Genomic DNA, 21,909 nt, shown 5'->3' with positions numbered 1-21,909 from the left:
AATAAGTTATAGTTTTAATATCCTTGTATGCACATTTATACAAGGTGGACCTGGACCACGTACAATCATTTCTTGCTGCATTTGATTGGTCCATTTCCACAGTGCATATATCTGAATAAAAGTAACATACAATTTGCATATGCTCAAATTATTAGCATCTTACTGACAATCTCTTATCAGAATTTAAAGCTTTTCTTCCACCAGATACTAAAGATGAAATGTAACATTTTACCAAAAGATGCCAAACTTGGGATATGTTTGTTTCCAAGTGCGGAAGTTTTTTGTATGTGCGTTTTGTTTCTTATCTCTGACTCCTGTATTGTTTAATTGCAGCATACTTTGCCAGTCATGTGGGAAAATGCAGAATTAAGTACAAGGTGATCCCTCCTGCTGTTAGTGGATGTCCGGAGTTCGACAGAACCTTCAGAGCTCAGTATGTGAATGTGACATATATGATATATAATATGGATGTTGATATACACTCTGTACCTTAGCTACCAATATGTTTAATAATAAAGTCCGTACACACATCCACATTTTTATCTGCAGATGAATGGCCAATATTACCACTCCATGTAGTATGAGAGCTTACCTACACAGTCTGTTCACAGTATTCAAAATCTTTTGGCCTTCATACTACATGGCAGTGGAATCATTGGCCAGTCATTTGCAGATTAAAATTGGATGTGTGTACAGACTTTAACCACTTGCCGACCGCACGCTTATACCGTGCGTCGGCAAAGTGGCAGCTGCAGGACCAGCCACGCAGTACTGCGTCGCCAGCTGCAGGCTGATTAATTAGGAAGCAGCCGCTCGCGCGAGCGGCTGCTTCCTGTCAAATCACGGCGGGGGGCTCCGTGAATAGCCTGCGGGCCGCCGATGGCGGCTCGCAGGCTAAATGTAAACACAAGCGGAAATAATCTGCTTTGTTTACATTGTACGGCACTGCTGCGCAGCAGCGCCGTAAGGCAGATCGGCGATCCCCGGCCAATCAGCGGCCGGGGATCGCCTCCATGTGACAGGGGACGTCCTGTCACTGGCTGCACAGGACGGATAGCGTCCTGTGCAGCCCGGATCACCGGGAGGGAGAGGTAGGAGAGGGAGGGGGGTGAATGTCGCAGCGGAGGGGGGCTTTAAGGTGCCCCCCCGCAAAATGCCACCAGCAGGAGCGATCAGACCCCCCCTGCACATCATCCCCATAGGGGGGAAAAAAGGGGGGCGATCTGATCGCTCTGCGTGCCCTCTGATCTGTGCTGGGGGCTGCAGAGCCCACCCAGCACAGATCCCTTCAAACAGCGCTGGTCCTTAAGGGGGGGTAAAGGGTGGGTCCTCAAGTGGTTAAATGAGTGAAAAGGTCAGATGTTGTCAGCTGCAAGATATTCATTATCAATAACTTTATGAGGTGCACAAATTGTCATGTCATGTGACAGATAATGAGTAACACTAAATTAACCCTTTTGCCATCACACTTCACTAATATCAGATTTTCTAAAAATAAAAAGGGTTATACAGACTTTAAATTTGAGTTGGCTTAAACAATTAATTGTGATTATTCAGCCTAATAGAAAACTAAAGCTGGGTACAAAGGTATGGTGAATGCTGCCTGGCAGGGATCGGGACTTACTCCCATTGGGCGACAGTTCGGGCTAAGTTCTGTACAGATGTGTTGCTAGCCTGAAGGCTAGTGACTCATTCTGTTGCTGTGGAGGGGGGAGGAGGAACAACAGAGCAGCGAGCGATCGGGAGGGAGGGAAAGAACAATACCCTTGGCCAAGTTGATCCACCATGGCGGATCTGCTAAAGGCTCATCGGGGGCGGTCAGGGACTGATGTACACACGCTAGATTCTCAGCCGAGGTGGCCCCCATCATTTGACTCTGCAGAGAGCTACCATATATGTGTATGCAGTTTTAGGCGAGGCACTATATGTTATGTGTTGTAACTAAGATAATGTGGCAGGAGAAGCTATCCCAGGTGCTTATTGGGTGTAAGCTCCATGAAAAATGGTCAAAAAAACAGTGTCCCCCCCCCCCACATTAAAGAAGCTTGCGTGTGTCAACAGTGGGCCCCCGATATGGAAGGGTAACATAAGCCATGCCTCCTCTGCTCCTGAGCTCCATTTGCTTTACTGGTGAGAACAGGGGTTCTTAGGGTACATTTTCTTGTTTACTGGGGTGTCTTAAAATAGAAGCAAGGGCTTATGGTGCTATTTGATCTCTGTGAAATCAGAGTGATCAGAAGAGCTCCCCCGCTCCAGCTAATGCATACTGTTTTCTGAGACTGGGAACAAATGTACAGACATGCTAAATAGCTGTAACTGAGCAGCACCAGCATCTACATAGAAGCTGTAAGTAAGAGTTCAGTGGGCTTGTTTGCCATTTGTACGTAATCGAAACAGAAAAAAGGGCATTGCAGGCGCCTTGGAAAAAAGGGTGCCGCCATAGGCTCCCATAATAAAAGGCGGGATTTGTAGCAGTGAGAGGAGATATGGGCGCAGGGAGGCATTTGCATAGCAGGAAGACTCGTTGCCCACTATTTTATCAGGCTCCACCATATGCCCAAAATTCTTCTCATTTTCACAGATCTCTGGGCGGGGGAGGTTAAGGTTTAGGGGCCATGGGGCGCAAAGGGGGGAATGTTAGGGTTAGGCGCCACCAAGAAGGATGGTTAAAGGTTACACAACACCTGGGGGTGTTAAGGGTTAAGACATATGTAGAAGGAGGGCTCTGTGTTTGGCTTTGGTAGAAGGAGGGTTTTTTTGTTATGTTTTTTGCAAACAATCAGCCGCACTTAGGCGCTTTATCCCAACCAAAGAACAATCTTCATCAGTAACCTCCTAATGTTGGGAAGGAATATGCATCATAGTTTGTGGTGCTTTTAATTTTAAGTCTCTATAAAAACCAAACTGGAACAAACCAACAGAAAAACACGAACTTTCCCCCATACTAAGCACATCCCCACTCAAACAAACTTATAGCACCCAATAACCCACCCCACCTAACTCTACGCCTAGAACCACCCCTAACCATCCCCTCCTCCCCACTCTCTTAAATCAATCTGTATTTGCACTAACTCAACCTCGTTGTGTGACCAAAATACTGCTGATAGCAGGAATGGCGTCACGTAAAGCGTGAAACTAGAAAAATTAGGAAGGTGCCACCACTCATCTGGTCTAAAGTGAAAAAATCCTTTATTGGTACAAAAAGTGCTTTAGTTTTATGCACTCCAAGCTGGTCACTTCCTTTCCTCCAATGCTGACATCGCTTCCTGTTGTCAATCCCAAAGGGATCTTTCCAGTATGTATGTTAAACAGTGTCTTTTTTCCGGATCAGAACAGCTGATGCTGCATCTTACTTGTAACAATTTTATAGATATCTGTCAGGCAAAAAGCATATTAATAAACGATAGGTGTGTGTGTGTGTGTGTGTGTGTGTGTGTGTGTGTGGGGGGGGGGGGGGGGGGTCTCCATTTTTTTCCCCATATTTTAATGTGCGGAAAGAGTTCCATTATCAAAACAGTTCATATCTCCACTACACCAGGAATGGGGAAAGGAGCCTTTTAGTGAATACTTTTCTTCTTCTACAGAAATGGGGAATAATCTACTTCGTTATTCAAACCAGCTGGTTCCAGGGCTTTTAAGATGTATATCCACCTACTTTTTTTTTTGAAGCAGGGCTTTTTCCCTATCTCCGCCCCTTCCTTTATCAGATAACTTATAAATGCCTCGGATTTTAAGTCCATTTGGCTGTCCCTGATGTGCAGTCCCAAAATGTTCTGCCACAGTGCTCCTGAATTCTCCATTTTGTTGCCTGCCACATCTTATATCACTTAGATGTTGTCCAATTTGTTTCTTCAGGCGTTTTGTGGTCATACCCACATAGATTTTATCACACTGGCAGGTTAATTGATAGACTACAAATCCTCCTCCCCATCCTCTTCCCTGCTCTCACACCCATTACACCCTACATTCACACACTGCACCCCCCCCTCCAGAAGGAGGGTTCTGTATTAGGCATTGGTAGAGGAAGGGTTCTGTGTTAGGCTTCGGTAGAGGGAGGATTTTGTGTTATGGATCGGTAGAGGGAGAGTTCAGTGTTTGGCCTCGGTAGAGGAAGGGTTCTGTGTTAAGCATCAATTGAGGGAGGGTTCTGTGTTAGGTCTCAGTAGAGGAAGGGTTCTGTGTTAAGCATCAATTGAGGGAGGGTTCTGTGTTAGGTCTCAGTAGAGGGAGTGTTCTGTGTTAGGCATTGGTAGAGGGAGAGTTCTGTGTTGGGCCTCGGTAGAGGGAAGGTTCTGTGTTAAGCATCCATTGAGGGAGGGTTCTGTGTTAGGTCTCGGTAGAGGGAGGGATCTGAGTTAGACATTGGTAGAGGGAGGGTTCTGTGTTAGGCATCGGTAGAGGGAGAGTTGTGTTGGGCCTCGGTAGAGGGAGGGTTCTGTGTTAAGCATCGGTAGATGGAGGGTTCTGTATTAGGCATTGGTAGAGGAAGGGTTCTGTGTTAGGCTTTGGTACAGGGAGGGTTTTGTGTTGGGCCTCGGTAGAGGGAGGGTTCTGTGTTCATTATCGGTAGAGGGAGGGTTTTGTGTTAGGCATCAAAAGAGGGGGGGGGGGGGTTTCTGTGTTTGGCCTCGGTAGGAGTGTTCTGTGTTAGGCATTGGTAGAGGGAGGGTTCTGTGTTAATCATCAATAGAGGGAAGGTTCTGTGTTAAGCATCAATAGAGGGAAGGTTCTGTGTTAAGCATCAATAGAGGGAAGGTTGTTTGTTAGAGGGAGGGTTCTGTGTGAGAGTAGGGTTAGATGGTTAGGTTCAGTCATAGTAAAAAAATCGGTAGACATCGGTAGAGGGAGGGCTCTGTGTTAGGCATCGGTAGAGGGTGGGCTGTCTGTTAGGCATTGGTAGGGGGGGGGGGGTCTGTGTTTGGCTTCGGTAGAGGGAGTGTTCTGCGTTAGGCATTGGTAGAGGGAGGGTTCTGTGTTAGGCATTGGTAGAGGGAGGGTTCTGTGTTAGGCATTGGTAGAGGGAGTGTTCTGTGTTAGGCATCGGTAGAGGGAGGGTTCTGTGTTAGGCATTGGTAGAGGGAGTGTTCTGTGTTAGGCATCGGTAGAGGGAGGGTTCTGTATTAGGTATTGGTAGAGGGAGGGTTCTGTGTTAGACATTGGTAGAGGGGGGTTCTGTGTTTGGGTACGGTAGAGGGAGTGTTCTGTGTTAGGCATTGGTAGAGGGAGGGTTCTGTGTTAGGCATCGGTAGAGGGAGGGTTCTGTGTTAGGCATTGGTAGAAGGAGGGTTCTGTTAGGCATCGGTAGAGGGAGGGTTCTGTGTTAGGCATTGGTAGAGGGGGGCTCTGTGTTTGGCTTCCGTAGAGGGAGTGTTCTGTGTTAGGCATTGGTAGATGGAGGGTTCTGTGTTAGACATTGGTAGAGGGAGGGTTCTGTGTGAGACTAGGGTTAGATGGTTAGGTTCAGTCATAGTAACAAAACGGTAGAGGGAGGGCTCTGTGTTAAGCATTGATAGAGGGAGGGTTCTGTGTTTGCCCTTGGCAGAGGGAGAGTTCTGTGTTTGGGAACAGTAGAGAGAGGGAGGGTTCTGTGTGAAACTAGGGTTAGGTTCAGTCATTGTAAAATATTGGTAAATATTACCGATATTTTACTATCAGAATTCAGTAGTAGAATATCGCTAATTTTAACGCTATTCTACTATTGGCAATTCCCTGCACCCTTTTATTCGGGTGTCTTTTTTTCATGGATGTTTTAGCGATGTGCTGCAGTGGATTGTTAAATGATGTGATGGGAGAACTTATACATGGGTAGATTTTCAGGCCAAAGTTTATCTAGCATGTATAAGGGCCGATGGAGTCAATAAACATGCAATTTGAGATGTTATTTATGTCTTCAGGAAAACTGTCTTCATTAGCAGCCTTCTATCCTGCTTTCAGTATGTAGAGGGAAGGTCATCCTGTGTAACGTCTTGTGGCAGCTCTCCGCTATTTATGTCAGTCGGCCACGATGTCAGCCTGCCGCATTGCCTGGCTGTTATGGGCTAGTGTGGGGGAAGCTAGATATGTCAGCTGAGCTAGGGATATATATTAGGGGATTTCAGAAGGGAAGGATATCGTGTTAAAGAGGGCAGGTTAGGTATAGGTGTCAGTAACGGGTCAATGTTAGGAAGGAAGGTTGGGGTTAGGCAATACTTGTATGCTAAAAATGCACAGGGCCCCCAATATGTATATCTTCTTGCAAATAACTCCCATGTGTATAGTTGACCCCTCCTTCCTTGTGCCCCCCCCCCCCCTCCAACTCCATTTCCAGCTACTAATTCTGTTCAAGTATTTCCTCACCCACCACTGTTTCCTGTCAAGCTCTCCCCTTTCAACATGCAGCCCTCTTTTTCCTCAAAGCCAGGAGCGTAGTAATAGCCTCAGCAGCCATAGAAACTGCTATAGGGCTCTGGAGTAGAGGGGGCCCAGGTGGTACTTAATGTATTCACTATTAACTTTCTTGTGCTCCTCCAGGCTCTCCATCAGTGCCCATAGACTATATGCAGTGTAGATTGCACAAGAATGTCAATTGCCAAATAAATCATATCCATAGGGTAGGAGCACCTGGTATAGCTAAAGAGTTCCTTCATCTGAAGGCCTCATTAAAGAGAACCTGTAACAAAAAAAAGTTCCCCTGTGGGTACTTACCTTGGGAGGGGGAAGCCTCAGGGTCCCAATGAGGCTTCCCCCACCCCTGTAGCTGCAGGCAATCCAGCACTGGCTCCCTCGAAGTGTCCGGCAATCCTCCCTCAACAAGCCTGACAAGCGCTGATTTATTTACCTTTCCTGGCTCCAGCGGGGGCTCTGTTGAGGCACTCAGCGAGGAGATGGGCAGAAATAGCCGATCTCTGTCAGGTCCACTGTACTGCGCAGGAGACTTGGGGGGGGGGGGGGTTCTTTGGTGGTGACAGATGCAGGAGGGAGCCCCATCCAAAGTTTTGCAGGGGGGACCGGTGATTTCTAGTTACGCCACTGTAATATACAAAACATTAGTTTGAGGATGATACCAATATGCAAGCTTTGTGTAACGATTGTGGAATTCTCTCCGTGATCAGCGCACAAGACGTGTGCGCTGACACTGCGGAAATCCTCCACAAGCGTATAATTTGCGGGAACCCAGCAAAAGGTGCAATGCACCTGTAGAGGGAAATTCCTGTCGACAGGGGGAGCTGTGGAGTGCAGAGGAACAGCTCCTCTGCCCTGCCACACACGCCAGACAGGAATTGCACGAAGGGACGAAACGCAGGGCAAGATAGCCCTGAAAGAGATTGAGCAAAGGGACAGATTGTATGTGTGTGCACCAAACTAGTCGCCAACCCGCGACGGTGCATACACAACAGCAGATATGAAGTAGGAATGCAATCGCGGGAGAGGCGATTGCCAGAGGTGACACAAGGCTACAGCAAGGCAGAACACGAGAGTAGCAAAGGCACAGCAAATCATACAATGAGGAGATAAGGAAAATAACAAACGCTAGCTAAACGCGAACACCGCACTCAATCGCAACAGTGCACGCGTTTATGCGCGGTCCCCGCGTGATAAGCACAACAGAGACAAGCACGCCTAACTAACCACCGACAGACAAACATGAAACAGAGGATGTGAGCGCTTGCTTAACGGTTACCTCACCGAGCCTCCAGCAAGCGTTCGTAGCAGACAAGACAGACACACGAAAACAGGAATACGTAAGAGATACGATCCACTGCGCTTTCCGTCAGAGCGAGTGTGATCCAAGTAAGGCAACAACAGAACAGAGGGGCCTACCAGTAACAACCGCTGCTCTGGTTAGCACCCCACAGACAGACAGAACAGGCAGTACAAATAATGCAATCCTAACTGCACTAGGGAAACTGCCTAGTGCAGTTCCAGGAATTACTCTAGGCTAATCTTCAAACAAAAAGCAAGGCTGACACTCCAGGCGAGTGTTACACAGGAACTAACTCTTATGACCAGCCAATTACTGTGGGAAACATAGCTCTTTATAGAGCAAGCCCACAAGGGATGTGGCTAGGCAATCTGCATGACAAACATATGCAAATTCCTCAGCAGCAAGCTGCAATACTGACAAACGGTCTCTCTTCCAGAGACCTGCAGAATGCAGACCTGAACAGTGGTCAAAAGGCTGCCTGCCTGCGCAGGCAGCCACGCGGATCCTCACACTTTGTAAAGCATTTCAGTTTCATGAGGCATAATAAGGTAGTACACATTAGTATCACTAAGCTTCTGGTGGACACAAATAGACAGTAGGGAAGGGTGGCACATTCTCAGAGAGGAACTGTAGTGGAAATAACGTTATGAATAAAATTACTTTTTTTTTTGTTTTACAATATTAATTTATAAATAATATAGTCAGTGGTTGCCCATTGTAAAATCGGTCCTCTCCCTGATTAACATTCTGAAATTTATCACAGGTGGCAACATATTTAGCCCTGCCAGGTGATCTCTGTGCAATGTTCATTTACTGAGAGTGCAATACACAGAGGGAGATTCTGCTTGCTTAGCAGTTGGTAAAAGCTGTTATTTCCCACAATGCAACGAGGTTCACAAAAAGCAAACTGTGGTGCATTAGCAAGTGATGTGTGCAGTTTGGGGTGTGGTGCAAGCATAAGTCTATATGGACCGTATGCTGCGCTGTCCACATTGCCTCTCATTGACAACGGACGATGCAAGTTTCATCACTGTTGCGGGGCAATCCTTTTTATGTGGATATGCACTGCAATGGATCTAGTGTAAAATGACCCTAAAACAGGCATGTCCAACTCCAGTCTCAGGGGCAGAGGTCCTCACATATTTTTGGAACAACTCACATTCATTAATAAGACTGAATCACGAAAGGTGTAGAGCAAGTAGCACACATTTCTCTATTTTTCATACTAAACGCTGGCATGGGTATGGCTCTTAAAGAGAAACTGAACTGAAAGCAAAAAGTAAAAATAACCATACACAGGTCATACTTGCCTCCTGTGTAGTCTTTCACCTCTCCTGTGTCCCATTTGTCCACTCTGATTAATGGAATTCTCCCTCCTCCTTTTTAAAAATGGCCATTACCCCATAACAGCTTCCTGGTCAGCACACTGTTAAACTGTAATATCACTCACTTGAGCCATAGGGAAACATGGACATTACCTTGCACATTCAGTTGTAACTGACAGCTGCTGGTATATAACTGACAGCAACTGGTATATTTAAGTTGTGACAAAATATTGTTAGAACTGGAAGGGATCACTGTAAGAAGAAAATGGTGAGCCTCTAAGAGGAACTGACAGTGAGGTTAGTATGTAATATTCATTTGCTGCTACATCATGTGTTTATTTTTAATAATGTTACTCGCTTCAGGTTCCCTTTTAAGGACTGGAGTTGAACATCCCTGCCCTAAAAGGTGAACCAGGAAATAATCCTATATATTTCTAGGGCTTATTTAATGAAGTATTTATCATGGGATTGCCCTTACAGTTATGCATCTGCTGATAATAATTGGGATTGCCTCAATATAGTATTCCTAGCAAAATCTAATATAATAAAAATGTGTTCTCTCATACATTGTTTTAGACTTTTATCGACTACTAACTAACTTCTGTTTTGTAGGGCAAATTGTATTGAATTCTATGGGCTATTTTTGGTTGATCTCTGGACTGCGGGCTGGTTTTTTAATCAAGGTAAGTTCTATATATATTTCCTTATAATTTATTTGTTTTTCAACATATCAGGCTTAGTTCCATCTTATCTAAAAAAATGAGTATAACTCCTATGAAGGACAACTGTAGTGAAAGGTATACAGAGGCTGCCGTATATATTTCCCTTTAACCACCCTGGCGTTCTGATTAAATCGCCAGGGTGGCTGCGGGAGGGTTTTTTTTAAATAAAAAAAAAACTATTTCATGCAGCCAACTGAAAGTTGGCTGCATGAAAGCCCACTAGAGGGCGCTCCGGAGGCGATCTTCCGATCGCCTCCGGCGCCCAGAATAAACAAGGAAGGCCGCAATGAGCGGCCTTCCTTGTTTTGCTTATATCGTCGCCATAGCGACGAGCGGAGTGACGTCATCGACGTCAGCCGACGTCGTGACGTCAGCCGCCTCCGATCCAGCCCTTAGCGCTGGCCGGAACTTTTTGTTCCGGCTACGCTGGGCTCAGGCGGCTAGGGGGGCCCTCTTTCGCCGCTGCTCGCGGCGAATCGCCGCAGAGCGGCGGCGATCAGGCAGCACACGCGGCTGGCAAAGTGCCGGCTGCGTGTGCTGCTTTTTATTTCATCAAAATCGGCCCAGCAGGGCCTGAGCGGCAGCCGCTGGCGGTGTTGGACGAGCTGAGCTCGTCCAGACCGCTCAGCTGGTTAAGCAAACTTAGTTAACTGGCTATCCTGCTGAACCTCTGACTCTAATACTTTTAGCCACAGACCCTGAACAAGCATGCAGCAGATCAGGTGATTCTGACATTCTTGTCAGATCTGAAAAGATTATCTGTATGCATGTTTCTGGTGTGAATGAGACAGTACTGCATCCAAATAGACCAGTAGGGCTGCCAGGCAACTGGTATTGCTTAGAAGTAAATAAATATGGCAGCCTCCATATAACTCTCACTACAGTTGTCCTTTAAAGGAAAAATTAGTAATTTACAAATACAATTATCAAAACCCAAATGCCTGGGCAGCATGGTGAGTAAGGGAGACACTTGGGTCTGCGGAAAATGCCTTCAGATTATATTTTGTCTCTACTGTGCGTTTTCCGCATGCGTCAGCCGACCACAGCTGTCAACTGACTGTCGGCAATGGGAACCGCATGCGGAGTGTGAAAAAGTAGTGCAGGCAGTATGTTTTATTCCTGCATGCAGGAACTGCACTAGGTGCTACCCAGCCCATTGATTAACATTTGCTGTCACATGTGGAGCGTTTCAGCATATGGGAAAACCACGTGAGATTACCCCAAGTGTGATCTCTGCCTAAGGCATTCTTACCTTAACGTGACACTGAAGTGAAAAAAGTGCCCCTAGGGGGTACTTACGTCAGTAGGGGGAGGCCTCTACATACTCAAGAGGATTCCCCTTCAGCCCCGTTCCAGCAGTGGGACCAAATAGTCTGGTGACAAGGGCTTGTCAGCGCTGTGTGCACAGTAGCAGCTTTCTAGTCGGGCTCTAGCGGAAATTGCTGAGCCAATCTGCTCCATTCTACTGTACAGGCATGAGCTGTTTGTGCTTGCGCAGTAAAGCGGACAAGATCGGGCCTGGCTTTTTCTGCTGTAGCCCGGGTGTAAAACTGCTAGTGGGCCTGCTCAGACAGGCCACTGTTATTATTAATATTTTCGATTGTTCGGTGGTGCCAGCGCTGGATCGGGCTAGCTGAGGAAGACAAGGGGTACGAGGTAAGTATCATTTTTTTTTTAAATTTAACTCACAGATTCTCTTAACCTCTCTGCGACTGCCTAATGCTGATTGGCAGCCACAGAGTGGCTCTGTTGTTCCTCCAGGATGACATATAGCGTCATCTTGCGAGGAGCGAAATTAGACAGGAACTCGCGCTTGCACTGTAAACAGACAGCCGCAGCGATCAGCCTGCCAGTGGCTGATCAGCGCTGGCAGGCTGAGTCGTTTATTTATTGGTAAAAAAAAATATATATATATATATATATATATATATATATATATATATAATCAATTATCAAGGGGTGAGCAGCACAAACCAACTTTTAATGCAATTTTTTTTGCAAAGTATGCAGTGGAGACCCCAATCCCCACAAGAAATATATATAACATACAGAGGGGCTGCAGCACACAACAGGAAAACAGTGACAGGGGCTCTTGGTTACGCTTTAACGTGTTTAAGCTCACCAACTGCGCCAAAGTGTCCCCGATCTGGTGAATCCTACTCTAACCAGGCAATGCTAGTTTTTATCAGCAGTCTAGTGGGAACTAATCCAAAAACCCAAGAGTCAACTAAATGGGAGATTTAATAATACATTTCTAAATAATTTCTTTTTCTCCCATTTAGTTGACTCTTGGGTTTTTGGATTAGTTCCCACTAGACTGCTAAGTGATAAAAACTAGCATTGCCTGGCTAGAGTAGGATTCACCAGATCGGGGACACTTTGGCGCAGTTGGTGAGCTTAAACATGTTAAAGCGTAACCAAGAGCCCCTGTCACTGTTTTCCTGATGTGTGCTGCAGCCCCTCTATATGTTATATATATATATATATATATATATATATATATATATATATATATATATATATATATATATATATATATATATATGTGTATATATATATGTATATATATATATATATATATATGTGTGTGTTATATGTGTATATATATATGTGTGTATATATATATATGTATGTATGTATATATGTATGTATATATATATATATATATATATATATATATATATCTGACATCTAACGCAGCACTGCACAGACTACTGCCTTGTCACTTAACTGTCTCTCAGAGGGGCTCACAATCTAATCCCTTCCGTGGGCATGTGTTTATGTACAGTATAAATAGTGTAGTGTATGTAGCGTAGTGTAGTGCCAATTTGGGGGGGTTTTGCATTTTTTTAAAAAATGCAGCAGTGGTCAAATACCACCAAAAGAAAGCTATATTTGTGGGAAGAAAAGGAGGTAAAATTCATTTGTATGACTGAGCTATAAACCGTTAAGTTGTGAAGTGCTGAAATGGCCTGGTCACTAGGGGGTATAAACCTCTGGTCCTCAAGTGCTTAAACTTTGAATTTCAGTACATAAGCTCAGGTAATCACCAGGGCCGGATTTGTACTCTTTACCGCCCAAGACCACTGTCACCAGCCGCCCCCCTTCGTTATAGGTAGCTAGATGACCCCTTCCCTGGAGTATAGGTAGCCTGATGATCCCTCCCCCCTTCCCTCCAGTATAGGTAGTCAGATGACCCCTCCCCCCTTTCCATCCAGTATAGGTAGCCAGATGACTCCCTTAATCCCTCCTTTTCCCACCCCCCTTTCAGTATTGGCAGCCAGCTCGCCTTCACACTGCAGCAGCCATCAGTGTCACTCATTTCTCCACTCGTCTCCAGTGCAGAAGCTTCCTCTTCCTTTCCGTTTCCAATGCTGCCCAAGTCCATAGCCACTGGCCACAATGCAAATGTGCACAGAGAGTGCAAGGTGGCCTCTGCACAGGCCGCTGGCAGCAGAGTACTGCGGTCAGATGCTCCCCTGATCTCCTTGCATTGCAGCATTTGCAAGCTTCCCCCAGTTTAGCCCGCTTCTTTGGTGTCCTTGCTCCTGTCGTGCCCTAGGCCACGGCCTAGGGGCCTTGCCCTAAATCCGGCCCTGGTAATCGCAGAGAAAGGTTCAGTGCATCAGGGCTGCAGTTTCCTGTAAGATTCTATGTGTATGAGACTGCTAATAAGGAATCCATAACAAATTCCCTTCTGTCTTTTCAGAGCTGGCATCGCTGTTTGGGTTAATATATATTTACGGGCGTCATGTGTACTTTTTTGGCTACTCGCAGTCTGCCAGGGGCAGGTAAGTTGGCATCGCCTCTTGTAATGTAGCACACTGCAGATAAGGGAATATGCTGTGGCAGCCCCAGCAATTATTCTGATTTCTGTCCAGTAGCTGCATTTTAAGTAAAGCAAAAACTCTGATTGATGTGTGCAATGGTTCTGTTTTCCTTTTCTCCAGTTCTCATAAATCATCCCGGCCGTCATATGATTAAATACAGTATGTTACACTCACAAATAGAGAAGGTAATTTCCATACCTTGGGCTAACAAGGTCAAAGCAACTGTGCTTGACAGAATACTCCGCATAATTGGCATCCTCTTTTATAAACAATCAGTTCAGGATACACAGAGGAGAAATGGTTATATTCATGTTGCCATGCATGATGCATGATAAGCAATCCCCACATAACCCTCTGCACAGTCATATGCAGAATGACTGTCACAGGCACAAACAAATGCCCTGACACTGCTGCTACAACTATTGTCTGGTATAAACGGGACGAGTTGGTAAATTCCCACAGCTCCAATCTGATTTCCAATTGTTTTTCTGATCAATTTCCTGATCACTTCTTACATATAGACACAGGCATTCTTTAACCTGTTGTTCTTACTTAGCGTGCTTGAATAAACTATCTCTGCATTGGAGTGCCGGAGTCCGCTTTTCTTTATTTCAGATTGCATGGACTTCTTACATAGTGATTTGGGTTGAAAAACGACATACGTCCATCGAGTTCAACCATAAAACAAAGTACAACACCAGCCTGCTACCTCACATATCCCCGTCGTCTCCAGTGCAGAAGCTTCCTCTTCCTTTCCGTCTCCAATGCTGCCCAAGTCCATAGCCGCCGGCCACAATGCAAATGTACACAGAGAGCAAGGTGGCCTCTGCACAGGCAACTAGCAGCTGAGTCCTCGGATAGACGCTCGCCTGATCTCTCTGCATTGCAGCATTTGCAAGCTTGCAAATGCTGCACCAGTTTAGCCTGCTGCTTTGGTGCCCATGTGGTGCCCTAGGCCATGGCCTAGGTGGTCTTGGCCTAAATCTGGCTTGCTTACAAGGCATGGTCCAATTAGCCCCAAAGGGGAAAAAATTCCTTCCCGACTCCAGATGGCAATCAGATAAAATCCCTGGATCAACAGCACTGGGCATTACCTAGTAATTATAGCCACTTCTGTAGAAAATCATGAAAACGATCCAAAATCAGGTCGGAAATTTTAGAAATCATTGTTTTTGACCCGAAATCTGACAGGAAATTACATGGTGTGTAGCAGGCATTAACTCTCTGGCACATATGAGGTTAATTCACAAAGATTACTTATTTTGTAAGGAGAGTTAATGCATGAGATAAACAAATAAGGCGAGATAAGCATGAGATAAGTCAAATAAGGAGTGATAAACCATGAGTCATGCTAGGTACACACATTGAGATTTTCTGGCAGATGTACTGTTCGATCGATTAATTTCAACATGCATGATCTGATTTCCAATTGATTTCCGATCCTTTTCCAATTGACTTTCCATTGAAGTGAATGGAACATCAATTGGAAATCAGATCGGACATGTTGGTAATAATCGATCTGCCAGAAAATCTCCATGCCCACTTCTAATGACTTTAGACTAGTGTTTATACAAGACTACTCACTTTGAGAGGATCTACTTTCCGCTGCCGCCTGCATTCTTCAGCTGTCGTGTGGGCACACGTATAAACATTCTTACTGTATGACAACGTGCGATCCTACATGTGCTTCCCAGGTGTTAATGTATCAGTAGCCCACACCTGGTATAAAACCTATGTGAGCAAAACAAGGGGAACTGTGCAGAGGGTGGCAGGCTGAGGAGAACCTCCTGATCTGCATATTCATCAGCTGCAGCCAGCATATGAGGTATACTGTACAGGGATGTGAAGGTCTATTACATTGCAGCCGTGTAAAGGCAGACATGAATGATGAAGAGTCTTGCTTCCATGGCTGGAGTTGAGGCAAGGCCACAAAGGCCATAGTCTAGGGCACCAGGATGCAAGGGGCGTGCAGCAGGCTGGCACATTAAGGGCCCTTTTACACTTAATGTGTTTTAATGCATTGCGGCTTTCACAAGAAAGTAGATGCTGAAACGCGATGCAATGCATTAAAGAGGAACTCCAGTGAAAATAATGTAGTAAAAAAAGTGCTTCATTTTTACCATAATTATGTATAAATGATTTAGTCAGTGTTTGCTCATTGTAAAATCTTTCCTCTCCCCGATTTACATTCTGACATGTATTACATGGTGACATTGTTACTGTGGGCAGGTTATGTAGCTGCTCCTAGCTGTTTTGGCTGTTACAGACAGCTGTAAACAGCTAATTCCTGTCTGTGAACCTTGTTACATTGTAACAAACTGCCAAAAGTACCGCGGTACTCAGAACTTCTTGTGGGAGGGGTTTCAGCACAAAATCAGTCATACAGCGCCCCCTGATGGTCTGTTTTTGAAAAGCATTATATTTCTCATGTAAAAGGGGGTATCAGCTACTGATTGGGATAAAGTTCAATTCTAGGTTGGAGTTTCTCTTTAACCACTTGCCGACCGCGCACTCATACCGCGCGTCGGCAAAGTGGCAGCTGCAGGACCAGCGACGCAGTTCTGCATCGCCGGCTGCAAGCTAATTAATCAGGAAGCAGCCGCTCGCGCGAGCGGCAGCTTCCTGTCGATTCACGGCGGGGGGCTCCGTGAATAGCCTGCGGGCCGCCGATCGCGGCTCGCAGGCTAAATGTAAACACAAATAATCCGCTTTGTTTACATCCGTACAACGCTGCTAACAGTAGCAGCGTTGTACCAGATCAGCGATCCCCGGCCAATCAGCGGCCGGGGATCGCTGTCACATGACAGGCAGGAGCCTGTTAGAGGCTGCACAGGACAGATACGTTCCTGTGCAGCCTCGGATCTCCGGGGAAGGAAGGGAGGAGAGGGAGGGGGGGAATTTCGCTGCGGAGGGGGGCTTTGAGGTGCCCCCCCCCGCAACACCCAGGCAGGTAGGAGCGATCAGACCCCCCCAGCACATCATCCCCCTAGTGGGGAAAAAAGGGGGGCGATCTGGTCGCTCTGCCTGCACCCTGATCTGTGCTGGGGGCTGCACAGCCCACCCAGCACAGATCAGCTAAAACAGCGCTGGTCCTTAAAGAGAACCTGTACTGAGTAAAATTATTTAAAATAAACACATGAGGTAACGTCAAATGAACATTACATAGTTACCTTGCCATCAGTTCCTCTCAGAAGCTCACCATTTTCTTCTTACAGTGATCCTTTCCAGTTCTGACAACATTTTGTCAGAACTGAAATATATCAGTTGCTGTCAGTTATATATCGGTTGCTGTCAGTTACAGCTGAGAGGAGAACTGATGTGTCCATGTTTCCCTATGGCTCAAGTGGGCGATGTTACAGTTTAACAGTGTGCTGACCAGGAAGCTGTTATGGGGTAATAGCCATTTTCAAAATGGAGGACGGAGAATTCCATTGATCACAGTGGACAAACAGTATGCAGGAGAGGAAAAATAGATTAAGTAGTAGACTACACAGGAGGTAAGTATGACTTGTGTATGCTTATTTTGACTTTTAATGTTCAGTTCAGGTTTTCTTTAAGGGGGGGTAGAGGGTGGGTGGGTCCTCAAGTGGTTAAGTGTGAAAGATACCAAAGGCAGTTAAACAGCCAAACATGTAAATGGTCACAAACTCATGCCCCGCCCACCCTGCTTCCACAGGTGAGAGCAGTGAAGCACTGGTCCTGTGCTCCCCATTCTGTGCTGTTCCCTCTCCCCCCCCCCCCCCCCCCCTCTTGGGCTAACCAGGTAAAAACAACTATGATTGACAGAATGCTCCGCATAATTGGCATCCTCTTTTATAAACAATCAGTTCAGGATACACAGAGGAGAAATGGTTATTTTCATGTTGCCGTGCATGATAAGCAATCCCCCCCCCCCCCCCCCGCCCCCAAGCAGCACAGCACAGAATGTGGGGACCAAGGGATTAGGGGAGTAAACAGTATGGGTGAGCACAAGAGGAGAGCACAGGACCAGGGGAACAAACAAGACAGGGGGAGCACACAAGACAGGTGGTGCACAGGATGGGGCAGTTGGTGACAGAGGGCCTTGGGCAGTAAAATGTCCAAATCTGGCCCTGCTTGCTTCAAAGTCATTAATGACTGTTTGTTGACAGAAGCTCATTGTCCCGGTTACAAGATCTGCCTCAGGGGCCACATGTAGTTACAGAAAAAATGTATTTAAGTCATCTGTAATGCAAAAAATCTCAACCTTACTTATGATAATATCTGGAACTGATTATGATCTCTTCCTCCTATGGAAAAATTATTAAAGAGTACCTCCAATAAAAAATAAACTAGAGTTATTATAATCCCTTAGACCCCTAACGCAGGATCCACTAGCAAACAGTTGAATCGCCCCATCGCAGTTAAATGGACATCAATCCTAAACCTGCTCCCTGTCGAAATCCAAAGCCTCGCCAAGAAGTCCAGAACTCGAGCTTGGGGTGGGCCACAGGAAGCAACATAGGTTGCGATGGTTAATGAGCTCCAGACTTCTCTGTGAGGCTTCGGGTTTCGACAGGGAGCAGGTTTAAGATTAATGTCCATTTCACTTCGAAGGGGTGAGCTATACAACTGTTTGCTCTGTGTTTCTGTGTTAGCTGACTAAGGGGATTATATTAACTATAATTTTTTTTTCTTTATTGGAGGTACTCTTTAATCACAGATCTTTTTGAGATAATCCTCAAAAAGTTTTATTATGTTTGCGTAAGACTTTATTCACAGAAGTGGTCATTTACCAACCTTACAGCAAGTCCACTATGTCCAAATATGCAGCCCAAGTTTGCTGGGTGCTCATTTACTAGCATTAGAGAAAACCCATTATGTGCCAGTTAGGGATGGCCCTGCCTAGCAGAACTCATGGAGAAGCATCAGTTTGATCAGCTGATAGATTTGTAAGGCTCTGATTTGATGGCTATGATGACTGCATCAATATGACCAGCAAATCAGAGACTTACAAATCTATCAGCTGATCAAACTGATCACATGCTCACGTGAGTTCTCATAGGCAGGGCCATCTCTAGCCCCAATATGCAGCCCAGGTTTTCTAAGTGCTCATTTACTAACCTCACAGCAAGTCCAATAGGTTTAGGTCTTAATGCAGGGCTGAGCAAACTTTGTGCAGCCCGGGCCTCATGCTGTGGACCGCGGACCGCATTCCTAAAATTTTTCTTCTTTCTCTCTCCATCCCTGCAGAGTTGCAAGTGGAAGAATATAGAGGGTTAAAACTCACCTACTTGCCCCTTCCTGCTTCAGGTCTCCATGGCAACAGGGCTGTCTGCCAGTGTGTAATACGCTGGCACGTCCTGACGGCATGTCAGGTGATGCCTTGTTGCCATGGAGACGTGACGCAGGAAGTGGTGAGGGGGTGAGTTTTAACTCTCTGTATTCTTCAGCTCGCGACTCTGCAGGGAGAGAGGGAGGGGGAGGAGAGGAATCCGGCTGCCTGTCGGTGCGCCAGATGAACAGCGTGCGCGGACCAAATGTGGCCTGTGGGCCGTAGTTTGACCAGCGTTGTCCTAATACGAAGTCCAGGTTTGTTAGGTGCTCATTTACTAACCTTACAGCAAGCCCACTATGTCCCAATACAGGCCAGGTTTGCTGGATGTCTCAAGATATCCCCTTTGCAGATGGTGGTTTCTAGAGATTCCTTAGTATGTGTTGCCCTGTGTACTAGTACTGTATTGATAACTCAGCATGAAAATGTGTATCAGACATGGGTAACTCCGTCTCATTATCATCTACAGGATGCGTGGGTTTGCTGTGTGCAAGCTGGCATTGATAATTCTGCTTATTATGTCAGTGACTGGAGTCACCAACGGTCTGTTATACAAGTACCTCCATCTGGACCTCTTGAAGAAAATAAAACATCTTCTATTAGGATGAAAGCAGAAGATAGACGGGGCGTAAATACCTTTTTCAGAATGTATTAATATTTGTAAATGTAATATTTTATACACATATAAGCACTGACTTTCAGCTGTTTTGCTCTGTGGTGTCACTATGCTCCCATCACTCAGCACCATGTATAGTTATATTGGAAGATGCAGGTTAATGGAGAATAGAGCTCATTACTAATGAACAAAGCAATGCAGAATGTCCTGGAGGGAAGCAGAAGACAGCAAAATCCCTTCCGGACTCATTCTTCAACTCCTAAACAGACAGTGATTCACTTGTGCATGGGGTAATACGCTTCCCCAAGTGATTGCTATTTATTCAGATTGGAAGGATGGAAAGTGGAAATCATTTGTGAGTTTATGTACTTTCTTGTAATTGTTTCCTTTCTTCCTGCACAATTCCTGCTCACTCAGTATGACATCCGCGTGAAGGTGCTCAATGTCTGTATCTGTAGGTTATGACCATGTAACACAATGGCTAAATGTCATAGGAGAACGGCTTCCAGCCTCCTGGTATAAGATATATAAAGATGGATCTTTCCACCCGAGCCAACTAAGGCTAAATGCACACTATGGCTCATATGCAATTCACTTTTTTTTCCGAGTTTTCTCCCAGGTGATATTTTCATAACTTGTCATAAAACGCATTTTAGGCCACCAGCAAGCCAGATAGTACTCCAAAAAAATTTGATAGTACTTTTTCACAATTTTTGGGGTATTTTTTTCAACTGTAAAATGCTGAAAAGTTAGTTTAACCACTTGAGGACCCACCCTTTACCCCCCCTTAAGGACCAGCGCTGTTTTAGGTGATCTGTGCTGGGTGGGCTCTGCAGCCCCCAGCACAGATCAAAGGGCACTCAGAGCGATCAGATCGCCCCCCTTTTTTCCCCACTAGGGGGATGATGTGCAGGGGGGGTCTGATCGCTCCTCCTGGCTGGCATTTTGCGGGGGGGGGGGGGCACCTCAAAGCCCCCCTCCGCGGCGAAATCCTCCCCCTCCCTCTCCTACCTGCCACCCCCGGGAGATCTGGGCTGCACAGGACGCTATCCGTCCTGTGCAGCCAGTGACAGGACGTCCCCTGTCACATGGCGGCGATCCCCGGCCGCTGATTGGCCGGGGATCGCCGATCTGCCTTACGGCGCTGCTGCGCAGCAGCGCCGTACAAATGTAAACAAAGCGGATTATTTCCGCTTGTGTTTACATTTAGTCGGCGGCCCGCAGGCTATTCACGGAGCCCCCCGCCGTGAATTGACAGGAAGCAGCCGCTCGTACGAGCGGCTGCTTCCTGATTAATTAGGCTGCAGCTGGCGACGCAATACTGCGTCGCTGGTCCTGCAGCTGCCACTTTGCCGACGCACGGTATAAGCGTGCGGTCGGCAAGTGGTTAAAGAGAACCGGAGGCAGATTTATGAAATCTTAATAGAATACAGAGGAATATCCTGTACACGACCTGCCTCTGATTCTTTCTGCATCGGCCCCAGTCCAACGACCCCCCCCCCCTCTCGAAAAATACTGCCAGGCTAGCGACAAGTAGATTGTCGCTAGCCTGCTATTTACCTGCACTTATCAATCAGCTTCTCCTTCATAGCTTGGCTCCCCCCGCTGCTCCCCACCTCCGCTAGCTTCCTACAATCGGAAGCTAAGCTGTGACCCAGGAAGTTCTCCTGAGCTGCGTCTTAGCTTCCGATTGGAGGAAGCCAGCGGAGGTGGGGAGATAAATAGCAGGCTACCGACTAGCAGATTGTTGCTAGCCTGGCAGTATTTTTTTGGGGGGTGGGTGGACAGCAAAGCCTGGGGGCAGGGGGGGGGGGGGGGAGAGTGGGCTGGGGCAGGTGTAGAATGGCACAGAGGCATGTCATTGTGCACAGAACATGACTCTGTGTCCTATTAAGATTTCATGAATTTTCGCCTTGGGTTCTCTTTAACCTTCCTGGCGGTAAGCCCGAGCTGAGTTCGGGCTATGCCGCGCAGGAGGACTTCTCAGGCCCTGTTGGGCCGATTTGCATCTTTTTTTTATTTTTTGCAACACGCAGCTAGCACTTTTTGCACGGGGGAAGCCCTAATGGAAATCCCGTTCAGAACGGGATTTCCGGACGAGCTTGATCGCCGGAGGCGACGAAGAGGGTAGGGAGATGCCGCTGCAGAGCGGCTGTCATGTAACTAGCGCTAGGCTAGCTAAATGTTTAAAAACATTTCTTTGAAAAAAAATAGTGCTGCGCTGCCCCCTGGCGGTTTTAATTAACCGCCTGGAGGGTTAAAGAAAAGATGAAAATGATCTCCAAGGAGATAACTCAGGTGAAAAAGTTGATTACATATGGGCAACGGCTTTTATTCAATTCACTTTTTCTCCTACGTTTTCTACTCGATCGAAGTTTTCTCCTTTTATTTTTCATCTTCTGTTTAAAATATCTTTTCAGTACCAGAAAGTTGGTGAAA

At 46.3% G+C, this 21,909-nt stretch overlaps 1 protein-coding gene across 2 annotated transcripts in view; it reads left to right on the top strand.

Annotated features, from left to right (window-relative positions):
- The window catches only part of LOC137546902 (microsomal glutathione S-transferase 2-like), a 41,574-nt gene extending 21,023 nt beyond the window's left edge, over nucleotides 1-20,551 (top strand). For both annotated transcript variants that reach the window (XM_068269926.1, XM_068269916.1), the window contains exons 2-5: nucleotides 334-433; nucleotides 9,622-9,692; nucleotides 13,441-13,522; nucleotides 19,324-20,551. In XM_068269926.1, coding sequence (XP_068126027.1) covers nucleotides 334-433; nucleotides 9,622-9,692; nucleotides 13,441-13,522; nucleotides 19,324-19,462 — 392 coding nt within the window. In that variant the 3' untranslated portion in view covers nucleotides 19,463-20,551. The remainder of the gene's footprint in view (nucleotides 1-333; nucleotides 434-9,621; nucleotides 9,693-13,440; nucleotides 13,523-19,323) is intronic.
- Nucleotides 20,552-21,909: the final 1,358 nt, after the last annotated feature.

The sequence above is a fragment of the Hyperolius riggenbachi genome, chromosome 1, assembly GCF_040937935.1.
Source record: "Hyperolius riggenbachi isolate aHypRig1 chromosome 1, aHypRig1.pri, whole genome shotgun sequence".
Classification (NCBI taxonomy): domain Eukaryota; kingdom Metazoa; phylum Chordata; class Amphibia; order Anura; family Hyperoliidae; genus Hyperolius; species Hyperolius riggenbachi.
The sequence above is the reverse complement of the archived record's forward strand: the minus strand, read 5'-3'. Positions and strand labels throughout refer to the sequence as shown.